This window comes from Vulpes lagopus, chromosome X (assembly GCF_018345385.1).
Source record: "Vulpes lagopus strain Blue_001 chromosome X, ASM1834538v1, whole genome shotgun sequence".
NCBI lineage: Eukaryota > Metazoa > Chordata > Mammalia > Carnivora > Canidae > Vulpes > Vulpes lagopus.
In genome coordinates this window covers 122371456-122388035 of record NC_054848.1, presented here as the reverse complement: position 1 = coordinate 122388035, position 16580 = coordinate 122371456, and the positions used below count along the sequence as shown (strand labels likewise).

The following is a 16580-nucleotide window of genomic DNA, read 5'->3' as shown; positions in this document are numbered from 1 at the left end:
TGCAGAAGAGGAAGGAATACTTCTGAGCCCATGCCATGAGGCCAATATTATCCTGATGCTAAAACCAGAGGAAGACATCACAATAAAAGAAAACTACAGACCAATAAATACTATGAAGTTGAATGCAGAAATCCTCAACAAAATACTAGCAAACCAAATCTAAAAACATATTTAATAAACTATGCACCATGATCAAGTGGGATTTATATGAGGAAAGCAAGGTTAACTCAGCATCCAAAAATCAATTAATGTCATACATTAATAGAATAAAAAAACAAAAAGCACACGATCATCTTATTTCACATGATCAGTTGCAGACAAGCGGTTTGACCAAGTCATTTGGAACACCCTGACAATTACCATGAGAACTAGTAAGTGAGTTTGGCAGGACTGGAAATTATAAAATCAATTAAAAATCTATTGTATTGGGCAGGTGGGGGGCAGGAGAAGAAGCCAATGCGATGGCTGGTCTTTAGTGGAAAGGAGAAACTTGATAGCCCGTTTTGAGTAAGTTAGTGCAAAGACTGGGTGGCCAACTGGTAGGGCACCAGCTTGTAATGGGTTCCTCGGCTAGGGCATCACTGACCTCACCTCTGTGTGGCCAGAACAAGATGAACGCACTATTGTCCTCTTCAAAGATGCAACCCACTATTTGTTTGTGGGTGATAGATGGGACTAAATTAGGGTGGGCCTTCGTGCTCGAAGGTGTCTATGGGACCAGCATACTTATGGGTCCAGCCCCTTCTGCGCACTCATCATGACCTCCCTCTGCAGCCCAGTTGCCTGCTCATCTCAGTAGGAACAGCACCTCCCGGTGCCACAGGGCGGACCGTGGCGACTCCATGGGGACTGTGGCCCTTGCGCAGCCAGCGCTCCAATTCCACAAAGCGACCTCGAAGCCATCATGTCCGCTATAAACAGCCTCTGTTGTATTTTTAAACACAACGAACAGTCTGAAAATGAAAATAAGAAAACTTCATTCACAACAGCATCAAAAAGAATGGAATACTTAGACACAGCCAAAGAAGTGTAAGACTAATAAACTGAAAAGATCAAACATTAAAAAAAAATAAAATAAAAGACTTGTAAACTGAAACCAAAAAAAAAAAAATTGTTAAAAGAAATCTTGGGGAGCCCGGGTGGCTCAGCGGTTTAGCGCCGCCTTGGGCCCAGGGCATGATCCTGGGGACCCGGGATCAAGTCCCACGTCGGGCTCCCTGCGTGGGGCCTGCTTCTCCCTCTGCCTGGGTCTCTGCCTCTCTCTCTGTCCTCTGTCCCTCATTAATAATTAATAAATAAAATACAAAAAAGTAATCTTTAAAAAGACCTAAATTATGGAAAGATGTTGCATGTTCAAGCATTAGAAGACTTAATTAATCTTAGTTTTTTTTTTTATTTATGATAGTCACACAGAGAGAGAGAGATCTCTCCCTACCCACCCAGGGATCCCTAATCTTAGCTTTATTAAGATGAATATACCTCAAATAGATTGGTGAATTTAATATAATCTCAATATCCCAGCTACGTGATCTGCAAAAATAGACAAGCTGATCTTAAAACTCATATGGAATTAAAAGAGCCCCCCTCCAAAAAAAAGAGGCCCCAGGTAACCAAAACAATCTTGGAAAAGAACACAGGAGGAGGACTCACACTTCTGATTTCAAAACTTACTACAAAGCCACAACAACCAAGCCCACGTGTTACTGGCATAAGACTAGACATACAAGCCGACAGAATAAAATTGAGAGTCCAGAAAGAAACCCGTAGAGTCGATTGATTTTCCACAAGGGTGCCGAAATCCTTGAACGGGGAAAGCATCACGTCCCCCAACAAACAGTGCTTGGACAATTACATATCCATACGCCAGAGAAGGAGGTTGACCCCTATGTCACAGCATATGCAGAAATCAACTCGAAATAGAGCATCGAGGTAAATGGATGTTAAAACTACAAAAATCTTAGAAAAAACACAGGAGTAAATCTTCATTACCTTGGATTTGGCAAAGGACTCTCAGACATGGCACCAGAAGCATGAGCAACAAAAGGGGGGAAAAGACGACTTGTATTTCACCAAAATGTAAGGCTTTGTGCTTCAAAGGACGCTCTCAAGAAATCGCAAAAAGTGTAAAGAAAACGGGAGAGATATGTACAAATAACGTATCCATAAAGGACTTGTACCTCGCATGTATAAACAAGTCTTACAACTCACTAATAAAAAGACAACGCAGTTTAAAAATAGGGAGAGGATGGGAGTGTACGTCTCTTCAAGGAAGGTACACAATGGCCAGTAAGGGCGTTAAAATATGCACATCGCCACCGGTCCTCAGGGAAAAGCAAATCAAAACCACGACGAGCTATACCAGCTCACACGCACGGTGTCTAGAATCAAAAAGTCAGAAAACCAGGGCAGCCCTGGTGGCGCAGCGGTTTAGTGCTGCCTGCAGCCCGGGGCGTGATCCTGGGGACTCGTGATCGAGTCCTGCATCGGGCCACCTGCATGGGGCCTGCTTGTCCCTCTGCCTGTGTCTCTGCCTCTCTCTTGCCCTATCTGAATGAATAAATAAATCATTTTAAAAAAAGAAAAGAAAAAGAAAACCACAAGTGCTGGGGAAGTTGTGGAGAAATCAGAAGTGTCAAACCTTGCAGCCAGTGTGGAAAACAGTGCGGCGGGCCGTCAAGGCGTTCTTGGTACAGTCACTATCGAACTCAGGATTTCCACGCCTGGGCGCAAAGACAAGAGTTCCAAAAGTGTGCACAAACCAACATTCCTACACGCATGTCCATCGCAGCGTTATTTATAATAGCCAAAGGTGGAGAGAACCCGAAAGTCCGTCGATCGATCACCGGGTAAACATTCTAGGACATCCGCACAGTGACACTACTGAGCCATCCCAAGGAATGTACATGCGCGTCTGAAACATCGTGGCAAGTGAAAGAAGCTGGTTGTAGGATTCCCTTTAAGTGCCGTGTCCGGAATATAAAAGTGCACATGTTGCGTGATTCCATTTAAGTGAAAAGTCCAGAACATTCAAAAGTGCACATAGTGCATGATTCCCTTTACGTGCAATGTGCACAATAAGGAAGTGTGTAGACATCGAAGGTGCGTCAGCGGGTGCCTGGGACTAGGGGGGCAGGATGGTGGAGGGGTCACGGGCTAAGCAGTGCGGGTTCGTTTTGGGGGTGATGAGATCATCTTCAAACTGACTGTGGTGGCACAAGTGTCAGTCCCGGGACATACGGCTCGGGGGCTTTTAGCAGAGTCACTGTAGGATCCTACGTCAATGAACCCGGTTTTCAATGGCGCGGGCGGGCCGGGGCGTTGCGTCTTCACCAACAGAACAAAGGCTTTGGCCGGGCCTTGGCCTAAGACGCCACGCAGGTGGGCACTGCGCGGCACTGGCACCCGGCTGGTCAGGGAGCTGCGACAGCAAGCGACGGGGACCTTGTCACCTCCGACGGAACGGGGGCCGGTGCTGGGGGGGGGGGGGAGAAACGGTGAGGCGCTGGGCGCTTCCCGCACTGCTGGGGATCCTCGGGGCGCGGGGCTCCGCGGTCCCTGCGGACGGTCCCCCGAGGGCGTCCACGGCGCCAGCCGCTGCCGCAGCGCCGTCCCCGCGGGAGCCCGGCGCGTCGGCCGGGCCGTGCCAGCGACTCCTTCCTCAGTGCCCGGGCCCCAGGGCTGTGGCGCGGCGCCGGGCGGGGCGTCCCGTGTCCCTGCACCCGCCCGGCCGCGCCCCGCGCCGGAGCATCCTCGGGTCGGGCCGCGGGGGGCCGCGCCTTGCCGCGCGCCCCGTCGCCCGCCTTGGCCGCTTTGGCCCTTGGGCGCGGGGTGAGCCGGGGACGCGGCGGGGCGGGGCGCGGCGGGCGCGGCGGGGCGGGGCGCGGGCTCCTCGCGCGGTTTCTGCGTGCGCCGCTCTTCCAGGTAGTGCGGCGGCCCGGGCGTCGCGTCTACGCGCGGCATTACAGTAACGCGGAGTCGGCGATGAGTCAGAGCGCGGTGCTGATGCTGCTGCCATTTCATCACCTCGGCGAGCGCGGCGCCCGTCCCCGCGCTGTCGCCGCGCCTGGGCCTACGGCGCCTCGGGCTCCGGGGCCAGCGATGCGCCCGCGGCCGACCTAGCCCGCGCCATGGAGGCCATCTGGCTGTACCAGTTCCGCCTCATTGTCATCGGGGACTCCACGGTGGGCAAGTCCTGCCTCATCCGCCGCTTCACCGAGGGCCGCTTCGCCCAGGTCTCGGACCCCACGGTGGGGGTGGATTTCTTCTCCCGGCTGGTGGAGATCGAGCCGGGGAAGCGCATCAAGCTGCAGATCTGGGACACGGCGGGGCAGGAGAGGTTCAGGTGGGAGCGCACCGGGGCCGCGAGCGGCGGGGGGTGTGCGGGGAAGGCGCAGTCCCGGGGGCACGGCCGCGGGGTCCGGGGACGCCGGCCCCGGCCCCGCTGCCGCTGCCCGGAGAGCAGGCCCCGGAGGGAAGGCGGGTGGGCGACCGCGGGCTTGCACCACGCTCCCCGCGGGTGCGAAGTGGCGGGGACCGAGCGCTGCATCAAGCCGGCCCGTTCTGCATTACTTTGCCAAGATGTTTCCAGGTCATCCCAACATCACGGACAGCTCGAGACACACGACAGGCACACACAGCTCCTGACACACAGAGCCCCCACGGGGCCACGCACAATCAGCCGCAGGAGGTCCCGCGGACCGTGGCCCGGCGAGCGCACACGCACACATCCCGCACCGCAGGCACGCGCCGGGCTGGTTTCTGGGGAAACCGCCCAGACACACTAGAGGATGCCTCGTAAACAAAACACACACAGGCCCTCCCCTCGCGGCACCTCCGCGCTGGCTCAGCGGCAGGAATGACGGAGCCGGCAGCCACCCTGCAGAGAGCCGCGGTGCTGGCCGTGGCTAGCGGGATGCCCGGTCCCGACTGCGACGCCCCGCGGGTAACGAGTAATCGAGGAACAGGTGTACTTTGCTGCCACAACCCTTTGTTGTTCCTGGGCAGTGGGAATCGTGGGTGACCATAGGCCTGAACACACACCAGGCGACCCGGGCCGGGGAGGCCTGAGGAGCAGGACCGCCCAAGCAGAGCCGGGAAAAGCCCAGGGGCAAGGGACAGAGAGCAGGGTACACAGAGAACTTTCACGGAACAACTCGAGCCGAAGTCCCGTAAAGCAGCGGGAACTAGATCAGAAGGACTCCATGGCCCTGTTGGTGTTCAGATCTATTTACGGTTATTTATTCATTTCTCTACTGAACACCGAGCACAGGGAACACTGGCCAGGGGCTGAAGAGCAGCACAGGGGACAGCTGACACGAACCTGTGCCCCCCCCACCCCCGCCCTGAACTCCCACAAACCACCCGGTGGCAAAGATCCCTGCGCAGGGTCACTTGGCATTCGTGGCTGCATTTCTCATGTCAGGAGGGAAGAAAGGTGCCTTTTGTCTGTTTGTCGGAATCTCTTGCTGTATGAACAGCCGTTCCCTGCCCACGGCTCAGTATTTATCGGGTGATCATGATTTGTGAGACTTCTCTGTGGATCACCACCCTTCTCTGCCACGTAGGTCACACAATACTTTCCTCGTTTCTCATTGATCTTTTAACCTCAAGAAAATATGTTGATTAACGGAAGGATTTGATTTCGCCGCAGCCTTGTGCGGTGTCTGTAACAGCCTTTGTCACCTTCCACACACGCACAGACCCTTAGGACCATAACGTCTTGGACAGGTCTGACGGGGCCACTGCACAGCTTGCTCACTGACTCCCGAACCAAGTTGTTCACAAATCAAAACGTCTGTTCACACTGAATTTTCTGATGACACCCGCCCGTCTCCGGGAGCCTGGAAACATCAGAGAATCAGAAACACTTTCAGTCTCCGGGGCTCACTTGCCTGTCCGGAGACTTGGACTCATTCGTGACGTGCGTTCTTCCCATCATGTAGCTTGGGCTTGAATTCCCTGGACACTGTTTGTTCTCTTGTCACTGGGCCATTTGTCCTAAGCCTTAAGCGATTGAGTCCCCCATTGTTTATCTTTCTCATCCAAGGAGATGGAAAACCTAAAAATAGACATAGATCAAAAAGCACAGCAGTCTAAAGGGGTGATGGTAGAGGCAAGTGCTTCGACACCCTCTAGTAAGCCCGAATCTGCTCGACGCAAAGTACCGTCCCGTGTGTACGCTCAAGTCAAGAAGCTACAATGTTGGAGGACGTTCCTCCTGTTAGGGTACAGCGTAGGCTTTAGAACGTAGAGCTTTAGGCTTCAGAGATACTAAGTGCACTGCCTCAGGGAAGTCGTATCACTTTCAGGGGGAATTTTTGCTGTTTCGGCACTTTTCCCCAGTGGCAGCTCCTGAGTCAGCCTCTCTGAGACGTGTCAGGAAGCAGGGCTGACGGGCACTCTGCTCCACACCTTTGCAGGCCATTCGCGATGTTCCTATTTCCACATGGCCTAGAAAATAAAACATGGAATGTGTTTCTCCGCAGAGAAGGCTGATAAACGGGAATCTATGCCTGTATGTCCTCATGAACATTTTCCGTCAACTAGCATGAATTTATTCATTCTGATCCTTGTTTAAAGATTTTATTGATTGGTTCATGAGAGACAGACAGAGAGAGAGAGAGAGAGAGAGAGAGGCAGAGACACAGGCAGAGGGAGGAGCAGGCTCCCTGCAGGGAGCCCGATGCGGGACTCGATCCCGGGACCCCGGGGTCACGGCTTGGGCCGAAGGCAGACACCCAACTGCTGAGCCCCCCAGGCGCCCCCATTTCTAATCTTTTAGATTCTGGGTCAACTACTAGAATCTGTCATGAGCTCCCCAGGTCAGAGAACACTCTGACACTCATCCCCTTTCGTTTCTCTTCGTAACGCCCCGGGCCTTCGGCACCCCGTTTTGCCCGGGTGGGAGACCGAGCTGTGCTTCTACCTGAATTGGGTGAAAATTGCGTGTAAGGCCATGAGCAGTCATTTCTAGAAGATACCATGTCAGAGTCTGCCCCTTTGAAATTTCACGGGTGATCACTCTTAGAGGAGGACACTTGCGTTCCATTGCCTAGAAAACAGCAGCGCATGTTTCCTCGAGGACCGTGTCCCTGAGCGGACACACTCGAACACACTATGTGAGTAGGATGCAGTGCGGCGCTTCGGCCATGGCCTTGACTGTGTACCTGTCTCTTGTGTTGTAGATCCATCACTCGCGCCTACTACAGGAACTCAGTAGGTGGTCTTCTCTTATTTGACATCACCAACCGCAGGTCCTTCCAGAATGTCCATGAGTGGTTAGAAGAGACCAAAGTACACGTTCAGCCCTACCAAATTGTGTTTGTTCTGGTGGGTCACAAGTGTGACCTGGATACTCAGAGGCAAGTGACTCGCCACGAGGCAGAGAAACTGGCGGCTGCGTACGGCATGAAGTACATTGAAACGTCAGCCCGAGATGCCATTAACGTGGAGAAGGCCTTCACAGACCTGACGAGAGACATATATGAGCTGGTTAAGAGGGGGGATATCACGATCCAGGAGGGATGGGAAGGGGTGAAGAGTGGATTTGTACCGAATGTGGTTCACTCTTCAGAAGAGGTCGTCAAATCAGAAAGGAGATGTCTGTGCTAGTCAGTCGTTTTGTTTCCAAGCCACGCTCTCCCACCTGAACTCACAAGCGATCGAGAGGAAAAGAATCCCTGCGTGACCGAGTGGACTCAACCTCCATCTTACATCCCCAGTGAGCCTCCTTCTCGAGGCGTCTATGCCAGGCCGTGGGGGGCGTGCGAGCCCGACTGAGCGACGTGGGCCAGGCGCTGTTTGTGGCCTGGTCTGGGCCTTGGCCGCTCCATGTGCCGTCCCTGCACCGCGGGCCAAGGGCTGAGTTCGGGGAGCTGGTCCGGAGAAAGACCCCCGTAGACAGGAAAGCGATTCCTTGCTGTGTCAGCTCACTCGTAGGTCACACACGTAAAAAAATCTGTCGGGGGGGCGCAGTCTCACATTGGAAATGATTAGCAGCACTGAAAAGGAGTGTGACATCGACTCCATCAGTGAGAACGGCCTACGCCGAGCGGCTGTGCTGGGTCTGGTCCGAAGGTACTGACCGGCCTCTACACAGCTCACCTGTACAATGAGGGGCACGACCAGCCACTTCCCAAGACCCTCTCAAGGCCTGTTGTTCTAGTAAGACTGGTGGGACTGGGGGGGGGGACACTGCGCATGCCGTGTTCCCGCGGCCCAGCAAACGCGCACCCTGGTGATGGGGTAACCACCCGTGTGCAGGAACCGTCCCATGCAAATTAGCAGATAAGCAGAACAAAGAACCTCAATCCACGCCACACCCTCTGTCTAGGGGTTCACCGGGCTGCCTCTTCAGGGGCCCGGCGGCCACGCACAGGTGCAGGGACGGCCTGTGAAACGAGCCCGGGGCAAGCGTTTGCTAATCGATCCTGCCCTGAGCACCTGCCCAGCAAGAGGCGCCGTGGCCCTCGCGCGTGCTCCACGGTCCCCTGAATTACTTCCTGATCATCACAACAGGCCTGTGAGGTTCTCTTCCCCATTTTACGAGAGAGTAAACTAAGAAGCAGGAGACTCACGCGGCTAAGGGGAAGGTCTACCGACTGCTGGCCCGTGCCCCACGGCATCATCTTGTTCCTGCTGTCAGATGAATGAACTGTTACTCATTTGTTTACTTTGGAAGAGATATGACTGTAAATAAATGTTCTCTGCGTGTTAGGAGATGTTTCCTTATTGCTCACGACTCAGCTGTAATCCTAAGGGAACCCGGGGATGAAACAAAAGGTAAAGCCAATTCAGGTATTAATGACAAGAGGGCTTTAAACAAGTGAACGATTGCACACCTAAGAACATTGAAACTGTGTGGGCTACAAGTGTTCTTGTCACTGAAACACAGTGGACAGATCCTTGAAAGGAACCAAATACAGCAACGGGGGGTGGGATGGGGATAAGACACTCACCTCACAATGACCTTAGCCACCTGTTTGCCATATACCTACACTGGGTTCTCGTGTACCCTAGAGAGTCAGCTCTTAATTCTCAGGTGAACAGACATCCAACTAACTACATCAGAAAATCGAGATGGTTGGCTTAAGGTTCCATTACGTTCTTGAAGAGAGATCGTGCTTTAAATTATTCTCTGGATTGTAGCCAGTCGAGCTAGGCAAAAGCCATACTTTTCCCAGTGAGAAAACACTTCTGAGTAGTCAGGTGTCGCGTATCCATCGTGATAGGAAAGCCTGGCGATGGTAAATTGCTGTGACATATAATATTGAACTTCAGTATGAATGTGACTGAATCTGAACAAAGTTTGAGAACTTAACTTCCGCCAGAATGAAGCAGCCAAGTAATGAAAACTACGGAAACAACCGCCTCGGATGAACCTGCAGCGTCAACTACAAGTGAATCAATCATCACCTCAACATTCATTTCACATGACCTGGCTTGGGTGGAGTCATTAAGTTGCCAGCTTTGTGGTTTTAGAAGGCAAATGAAAGATGGGCAATGGGAGTGATGCAAAGTTTCATCGACTACTATAGTGAATTATATCAAGAAGATTCCGGAAGCAAGATTTCCCAGTGCGTAAGTGAGTTGAGTGGATCCTGTCAGTTCCAAGAGTAGAGAAACAAAACTTCTTTATGGTTTTCTTGTCTCAAATACACTCTATGTATACTGTTCCCATTCCTTGCATTGTTTTAGGCAGGTTTAAAAATACTCAGCATAGGACCCAGCAAAGGTGGCTGAGCTTAATTGCTTACACAAGTTCTAGAAATCTTAAAAATCATTTTAGTAGAATTCAGTGCTGTTGTCACTGCAATAAGTGGGTTTTAGAAAATACGTGTGAAAAAATCAGGTGTTAATACAATACTAAGGATAAAGCTTTAGAAGCTATTTTACTACATAGGTAAAAGAAAAGATCAACTAACTTGTAACAAAGACCACAACTGCATGTTGGATTAGATTGTCTCCTATTCCAGAATAAAATGTACTGTAAACTTTCCCTCACTTTGTTGTGCATTGTAATGAAATGTGGAAAAAATGTTTTCTTTAGCTGTATGTGAATGAGAATTTGCTTGTATTTAGTAAAATGGTTGATTACGTGACTGTGAGATTTCAAGTGTGTGTTGTAGCTATTTCCACCACAAAGGCTATCGGTTAGCTCTGACACACAGCATGCAAACACCTCAAAGCCAGAACAGGAATATGATTTTTAGAAAGTCATACAATCATCATGTTGAAAGTCACAGAGGCCTTGCCACTGCCTGAGAATCCCATGCCACCTTCGGAAAAGTTGGTTCTAGCAGGCTCAAGTCGAATGACTGCCACGTTTAGTCAAGGATCTTAATTCTGACCCCAGGGAGCCGATCCCAACTACTGTCATCCCTCCCTGGAAAGTCTTCTGTTCCCCAGGCTCAGTCGCCTCGGCTCTTTCGGGTCCCACTCTATGGCAAAAATGCTGTTTGTGTCAGGGTCCCCTGCGGTGTGGGACACAGATCAGAACACAATAGTTCACAACAGTGCATGGGGTCCATGGCACACCTTCGGGGGAGGGGGAAAGAGGGAAAGATGTTGGATTCCGAGTCTGGGCAGAGGAAGGCTGAGCGCCGCACAGCTTTAGCATGTTTATAGTCATGAGCGAAGGAGGGAGGAAGGGACAAATGTAGGAAGGGAAAGCCACCCATGCGACGACATTCAATATAGTTTATCATTCCATTCACCTTAGAACCTCCAGGGACGGGTCATCTTTTCGCCAGTGAATTTCTTTGGCGACTTGATTCAGTCCCGTGGCTGCAAATACCACACATCAGCCAATGAGTCCTGGATTTATATGTCCAGCTTGTCCCTTTTGCATGGACCGCAGACCTTCATAAGCAACGGCCTACCCAACATTCCCACTCGAATGTCTAATAGGCGTCAGAAATTTAAAATGCCCCCAAACTAGCTGCTAATTCCCGACCCCCTCCCCCCAAATTTGTTCTTACCATGACCTTTCCTTCGTCAGTAAATGGCAACCTCCTCCTCCTGTGTACTTTTGACAAAAACCTCGGAGTCATCCTTGACTGCTCTGCTTCATAGTCCATGTTTGAGGTATCTGGCTATGCTGGCTCTACCTTCTAAGCACCCCGAATCCGGCTCTTAGGTGAGATGTTGAAACGTTCTTCAAACACACCAGGCACGTTCACACCTCAGGGCCTTTGTACTTGCTCTTTACTGTCTCTGGAATTCCCTTTCCTGAGACAAGTGGCTGCATTTCTCCCTCAGCTCCATCACCTCTGAAACCAACAGCCTCCAAACCTGCAAGCAGCTTCCCGAGTCTAAAGAAGCTGTTCCTGACAGTTCGACATAGAGGGTGATTCTTCAGTCTTCCGTGGGGAACGACAGAGTTTCAGGTGTACAGTAAAGAGCAAAGAAACTTAGGAGGAGAGAACGGAAAGCCTGGAGAGTCTGCTTTCACCGGAAGGAATGAAGAAGTAGTATCGCAGCGCGGCAGGGGATTTATGAGATATTAGGACCAAAATACACCCATAGGGCTCAAGGGGCAGGAAGTCACGGATGACCTCTGTCGGCACAGCACTGGTGGAGCGATTTCTGCCTACACCAAGCCCCTTGGGAAGCTGTTGTCCTCGGTTCTGTGGGAGACCCAATTCTTTTCTTTTTCCAGTTCTTTTCTTGCTCTCCGTTCTCTCATGGAGCGCCGCAGCCCACTCTGAGCATGATCCAATACAGCCCACTTGCCCACTCAACAGCCACAAATGCCTCACATTCAACACATCCTGCAGGAGCTCAATTTTTATCACGTGTTCCTTGCACCCCAATCCCTCTCAGCTTCATAAATGAAACACCCATCCATCCCTTTGTTCCACACAGAAACTTAGCACTTATCCTTAATTCGTCCCTTGTCCCCGCCTCTCATAGCAGATCCAGCGCCAAGCACTGTCAACTCTTCACAATACCTTCAAAATATCCAAATATCCATCTCCATGGCTACGACCTTTATCCAGGCTACTATCAACTCTTTCCCGAACAACTCTGATATCTTCCTAAGTGGTCACCTTACCTTCGGTTCTTACCCCCAAGATACAATCTCAATAAAACAGCCAGAATGGTCCTTTTAAAACAGAAAACAAAAAAATAAAAATAAAAGTAAATAAAACAGAAAACAGATCAAGTCATTGCCCCACTTAGAGCCCACCCCTGCTTTCTCAGCAGGCAGAACTCAATTCAAATAAACCTTCTCTCTCTTAACATGGCTACACGGCCTCGTATGACCTGGCCTCTGCGAACTTCTCCAGTTCTAAGTTCCGCAAACATGAGAATCTCACCCATGTTGTTCACCATTGTTTCTACAACCTGTAACATGCACATACGCTCGAATAACCAGTAAATATTACAACGAATGGTTGTCTTATTGCCCTACTTTAGTCCAATGACCTTGACTATAACTTCCCGTCGTTACATACACGCAGGCCCTATCCTGAAGCATGACCAGATTTCATCCACCTCTGAAACCTCTGCAATTACAAGTTCCGGTTGTCCACTCTATCCCATGAGCCCTGTTTTACACTTCCTTAGGCACCTCCAGGGAATCAACCACTGCCCACTGCCAGTCTATCGATGCATCCTTTGACTTTGTTTCCCTCCTTCTCCTGGGTCTGGTCAGCAGCATTCAAGTCATTAGTTCCTAAAGAAAATGATAGTTAAAATGATAGTTCCTTCTAGACTTTTTATTTATTGATTTTTTTTTTTACTTTTCAAAATGTTATTTACATGGTGGTTAAGAGTATGGATTTTATTTGCTTCGACATGGATGGACCTGGAGGGTATTACGCTGAGTGAAATAAGTCAATCGGAGAAGGACAAACATTATATGGTCTCACTCATTTGGGGAATATAAAAAATAGTGAAAGGGAATAAAGGGGAAAGGAGAAAAAATAAGTGGGAAATATCAGAAATGGAGACAGAACATGGAAGACTCCGAACTCTGGGAAACAAACTAGGGGTGGTGGAAGGGGAGGAGGGCGGGGGGTGGGGGTGACTGGGTGGCGGGCACTGAGGGGGGCACTTGACGTGATGAGCACTGGGTGTTAATCTGTACGTTGGCAAATTGAACACCAATAAAAAATAAATTAAAAAAAAAGAGCATGGATTTTGAGTAAGACCAATGTGGGTTCAGATTCTGACTCTACCAGTTAATATATACATGATTCAATTTTTCAGAATCTCACTTTACACATATATTAGATTGCACAATTATAATATTTTTTATTGGAGTTCAATTTGCCAAATTATAATATTCAACTCAGAACTGTTGTGAGGATGAAATGAGAGAATTCATATGACATGCTTAGCACTTGGTAAATGTCACACAGTAAACATACTCACAAAATGCTTGGGATTTGTTATATGTTTGCACCTAAATGAATCTTTTTCATGAATGGTATTATGAAGCACATACTGTGCTGCTACCTTCTGTATACATACAGTAAATTTTTTTGTAAATACGTATGAGGGCAGGAGCCATCCATTTTTGCGTATTATTGTATCTCCACAGCCAGTCACTGCCTGGTGCATGTTTGCTGAATGTGATCAAAGACTTAGCTGACATGCTGAAGATGGCAGACACACAAGAAACCTGGATCTTTCACGATGCTCTTGAGCTACAGATTGCACTACCCTCAGAGCCGCTCTATATTGACTCCTTATTCCATGAGATAATAAATCCCTTTTGAGTTTAGGCCATTATCTCCACTTGTAGCTGAAAGTCTCCAAACTGATCCGATGGCATCGTACTGTATGCACATACAAGGAGCTACTGATTTCTCATACGTAGATACTAGGTCATGTACGATTTTGTACGATTTTTTGCTGCTCTAAAGCAATTCTACGGCATATATGTATCTTTCTGTATTTCGTCAACTATGTCAAGTCAAAAAATCATAAAAGTAGGATTCACGAATCAAAGAAAATTCATATTTAAAATTTTGATTAATCAGACTGCTGTCTAGAAAGGTTTTACTGAATGCCCCAAAACAGTGTGTGATAATGTCTATAATGAGTATTATTGCCAATCTCTGAAGTCTTTGCAAAGCTAAGAGAAGAATAATACAGGTTTTAAATTTGCATACACTTCGTTACTGGTTTTCTGCTGCTTGCGGATGAATACAGTACTAATAGAAAGGTGCTGGCTTTTTTCTTATTAATCAGTAAGATTTCCTTACATATGGAAATCAATTCTTTATCCACCTCATATGCTACGATACCTTTTCCTGTTGGGACCCCTGGGTGGCTCAGCAGGGAGCCTGCTTCTCCCTCTGCCTTTGCTGCTCCCCCTATTCCTCCCCCACTGCTCATGCTCTCTCTCTCCCCCAAATAAATAATCTTTTTTAAAAAAAATATTCATATTTTTCTTTTCTTTTAACTTTATCGTGTTTGGTATCGTGTTTTTTTTTTTTTTCTTTTTTTCCCTAGTCCACTATCCCAAAGTAACAAATTAACTGAATAGCTTATAATTCAAATTAAATCTGAATATTCAGTTAAAAATATCTTGTTGGCAGTGTAACATGAACACAGGTGATGAGAAGAATCTACTGACAGGAATAATAAAAGGAAAATGAACAAATTCTAGTATGTTCTGCCTTGGGAAACTGCCTTTTTAGGATGTCCAAGATTTTCACCTATGAGCAACACAACCTGATGCATGACTTCATTAGGTGGGTTTTTTTCCTATTTGAATTGCATACTGCACCTTTTATGTTTTTTTAAACAAAAACAATATAGTCATTGGGAAAGACTGGAAAATTCAAAAGAAGCCTAAAGAAAAAATAAAAAGCATTTGTAATTCCACCACCTGAGGATGAACACTACTAAAACTTTGGTGTAGATCTTTGAGGTGTGGGCAGTTTTTCTATTTCCACATCGTCGACACCAGTGGTTCTTTATCCACTCAGTTTGATTTCTAAATCACAGTACCACACAGGGCAGAGGTCTTTAATATTAAATAGACAATATCATTATCTAATTCTATAATCATATTTTACTGATTAATCATTACTTCACATGTTGTCTTCAAGAAACTGGAAACAGTTGCCTTAAAGTTGGAGAATCAGGTGGCTGGGGACAAGGTGCAAAGAAAACGTAATGTCTATTGGATACCATTTTATAACTTTTGATTTTCGTACCATGTGCCTTATTTTATATACCCTGGTCTCTTAAAGTTTTATGGCCAAAGCGTTAGTGTTACTAGGCCTTCTGCACTCGAATACTAGAAAAACATTGTCCTACGATCTCCTATAATCCATTTAGGGTTTCTTTAGGAATTGACTTATGTATAGGATGTGGAGGTAGAGACAACTATTTCCCCCAAATGGCTAGCTGCCTACCCCACACTATCCATAGAATACTTCATTCATTCTTTTTTCAATGATTGGGAATTCTACTCCCTTCAAATATTAAATTGTCATAGATATATGGCTTTGTTTTTTTAGACACTCATTGTATAGTTCATTGATTCGTTTACCTATTCCTGCCCTAATACTTCATTGTTGTAGTTGGGTTATTCCACAGGATATTTATATGATCCCTTTTCCCTTCAAAATGCTGGTATTTGCCTGTAGTACAGTAAAACTTATGAATAAATGTGTCCATTTCTTTACCCATTTATCCGGTGAAAAAGCCAGACACAGCAAGAAAACAACTGCATGATCTCATTTACACGTGGAATATAAACAATTCAAACACACAGAAGCAGAGAGTGGAAAGCAGTTATGCAGAATGAACAGCAGCATGATGACTAGTAACGAATAGTGTATTGAACACTGGAAATCTCCTGAGACTAGATTTCTGGTGCTCACCACGCACACTTAGAGGCTTTAGCTATTGTCTATTTATTGCTGGATATTTTATATTTATACCTCATAAGTGATATTCGTGTTTTATTTGAATGGGTTCCTTTTCTCATTACACATTCTAACTGTTCATTGCTAGTGTGCAGGAAATCTGTGGAAACACGCATGTTTGCATTTTGTATCCAGACGCCGTAGTGAATCTTATTACTTCAGTTTTTCAATTGATCGCTTCTGTTTTCTAGGTAGACTCTAATCTACAAATAATTTTCTCTCTTCCTTTCAAATATTTGTACTTCATTTCTTCTTCTCATCTTTCCACACTGGCTAGAACATGGATTAAATGCTTCTAGCATTTTAACCGTGAATTACCTTGATCAGGTCATAGAACTTTTCCAGATGTTACTATTTTACTAAGACCTTTTACAAAGAATGTATGTTGAGTTTTTCAAATGTCTTTCTTGGACCCACTGAGATAATCAAATGGGTTTTTTCCTTAACCTATTTATTTTATTTTTCCTTAACCTATTTTTGTAATTAATTGTATTAGTAAATCTGTTGATGTTTAACCACACTTCTTTACATTCTTAGAATAAAACTGTACTCATTCATGGCACATTTTTAAAACAGCTTGATTTAATTCACTATTAGTTGATTAGGATATCTGTGTCTATTCATGTTTGAAATTGGTTCACGACAGTATCTCCAAAACTTCCACAGGGATTAAGAAGAATGTGGGGA

The 16580-nt window shown here is 47.5% G+C and overlaps 1 protein-coding gene and 1 pseudogene across 1 annotated transcript; one reads left to right on the top strand and one right to left on the bottom strand.

Annotated features, from left to right (window-relative positions):
- Nucleotides 1–215: 215 nt before the first annotated feature.
- On the bottom strand, nucleotides 216–3098 carry LOC121483497 (annotated as a pseudogene).
- An 861-nt stretch (nucleotides 3099–3959) lies between these two features.
- On the top strand, nucleotides 3960–10100 carry RAB39B (RAB39B, member RAS oncogene family). The gene is made up of 2 exons (XM_041740145.1): nucleotides 3960–4342; nucleotides 7185–10100. The coding sequence occupies exons 1-2, from the start codon at nucleotides 4128–4130 to the stop codon at nucleotides 7609–7611; spliced, it is 642 nt and encodes a 213-aa protein (XP_041596079.1). The 5' UTR covers nucleotides 3960–4127; the 3' UTR covers nucleotides 7612–10100.
- Nucleotides 10101–16580: the final 6480 nt, after the last annotated feature.

Coding starts and splice junctions, on each gene's coding strand:
- RAB39B (XM_041740145.1), top strand. CDS start 4,128: ATGGAGGCCATCTGGCTGTACCAGTTCCGCCTCATTGTCATCGGGGAC. Junction 4,343..7,184: donor GCGGGGCAGGAGAGGTTCAG/GTGGGAGCGCAC, acceptor CTTGTGTTGTAG/ATCCATCACTCGCGCCTACT.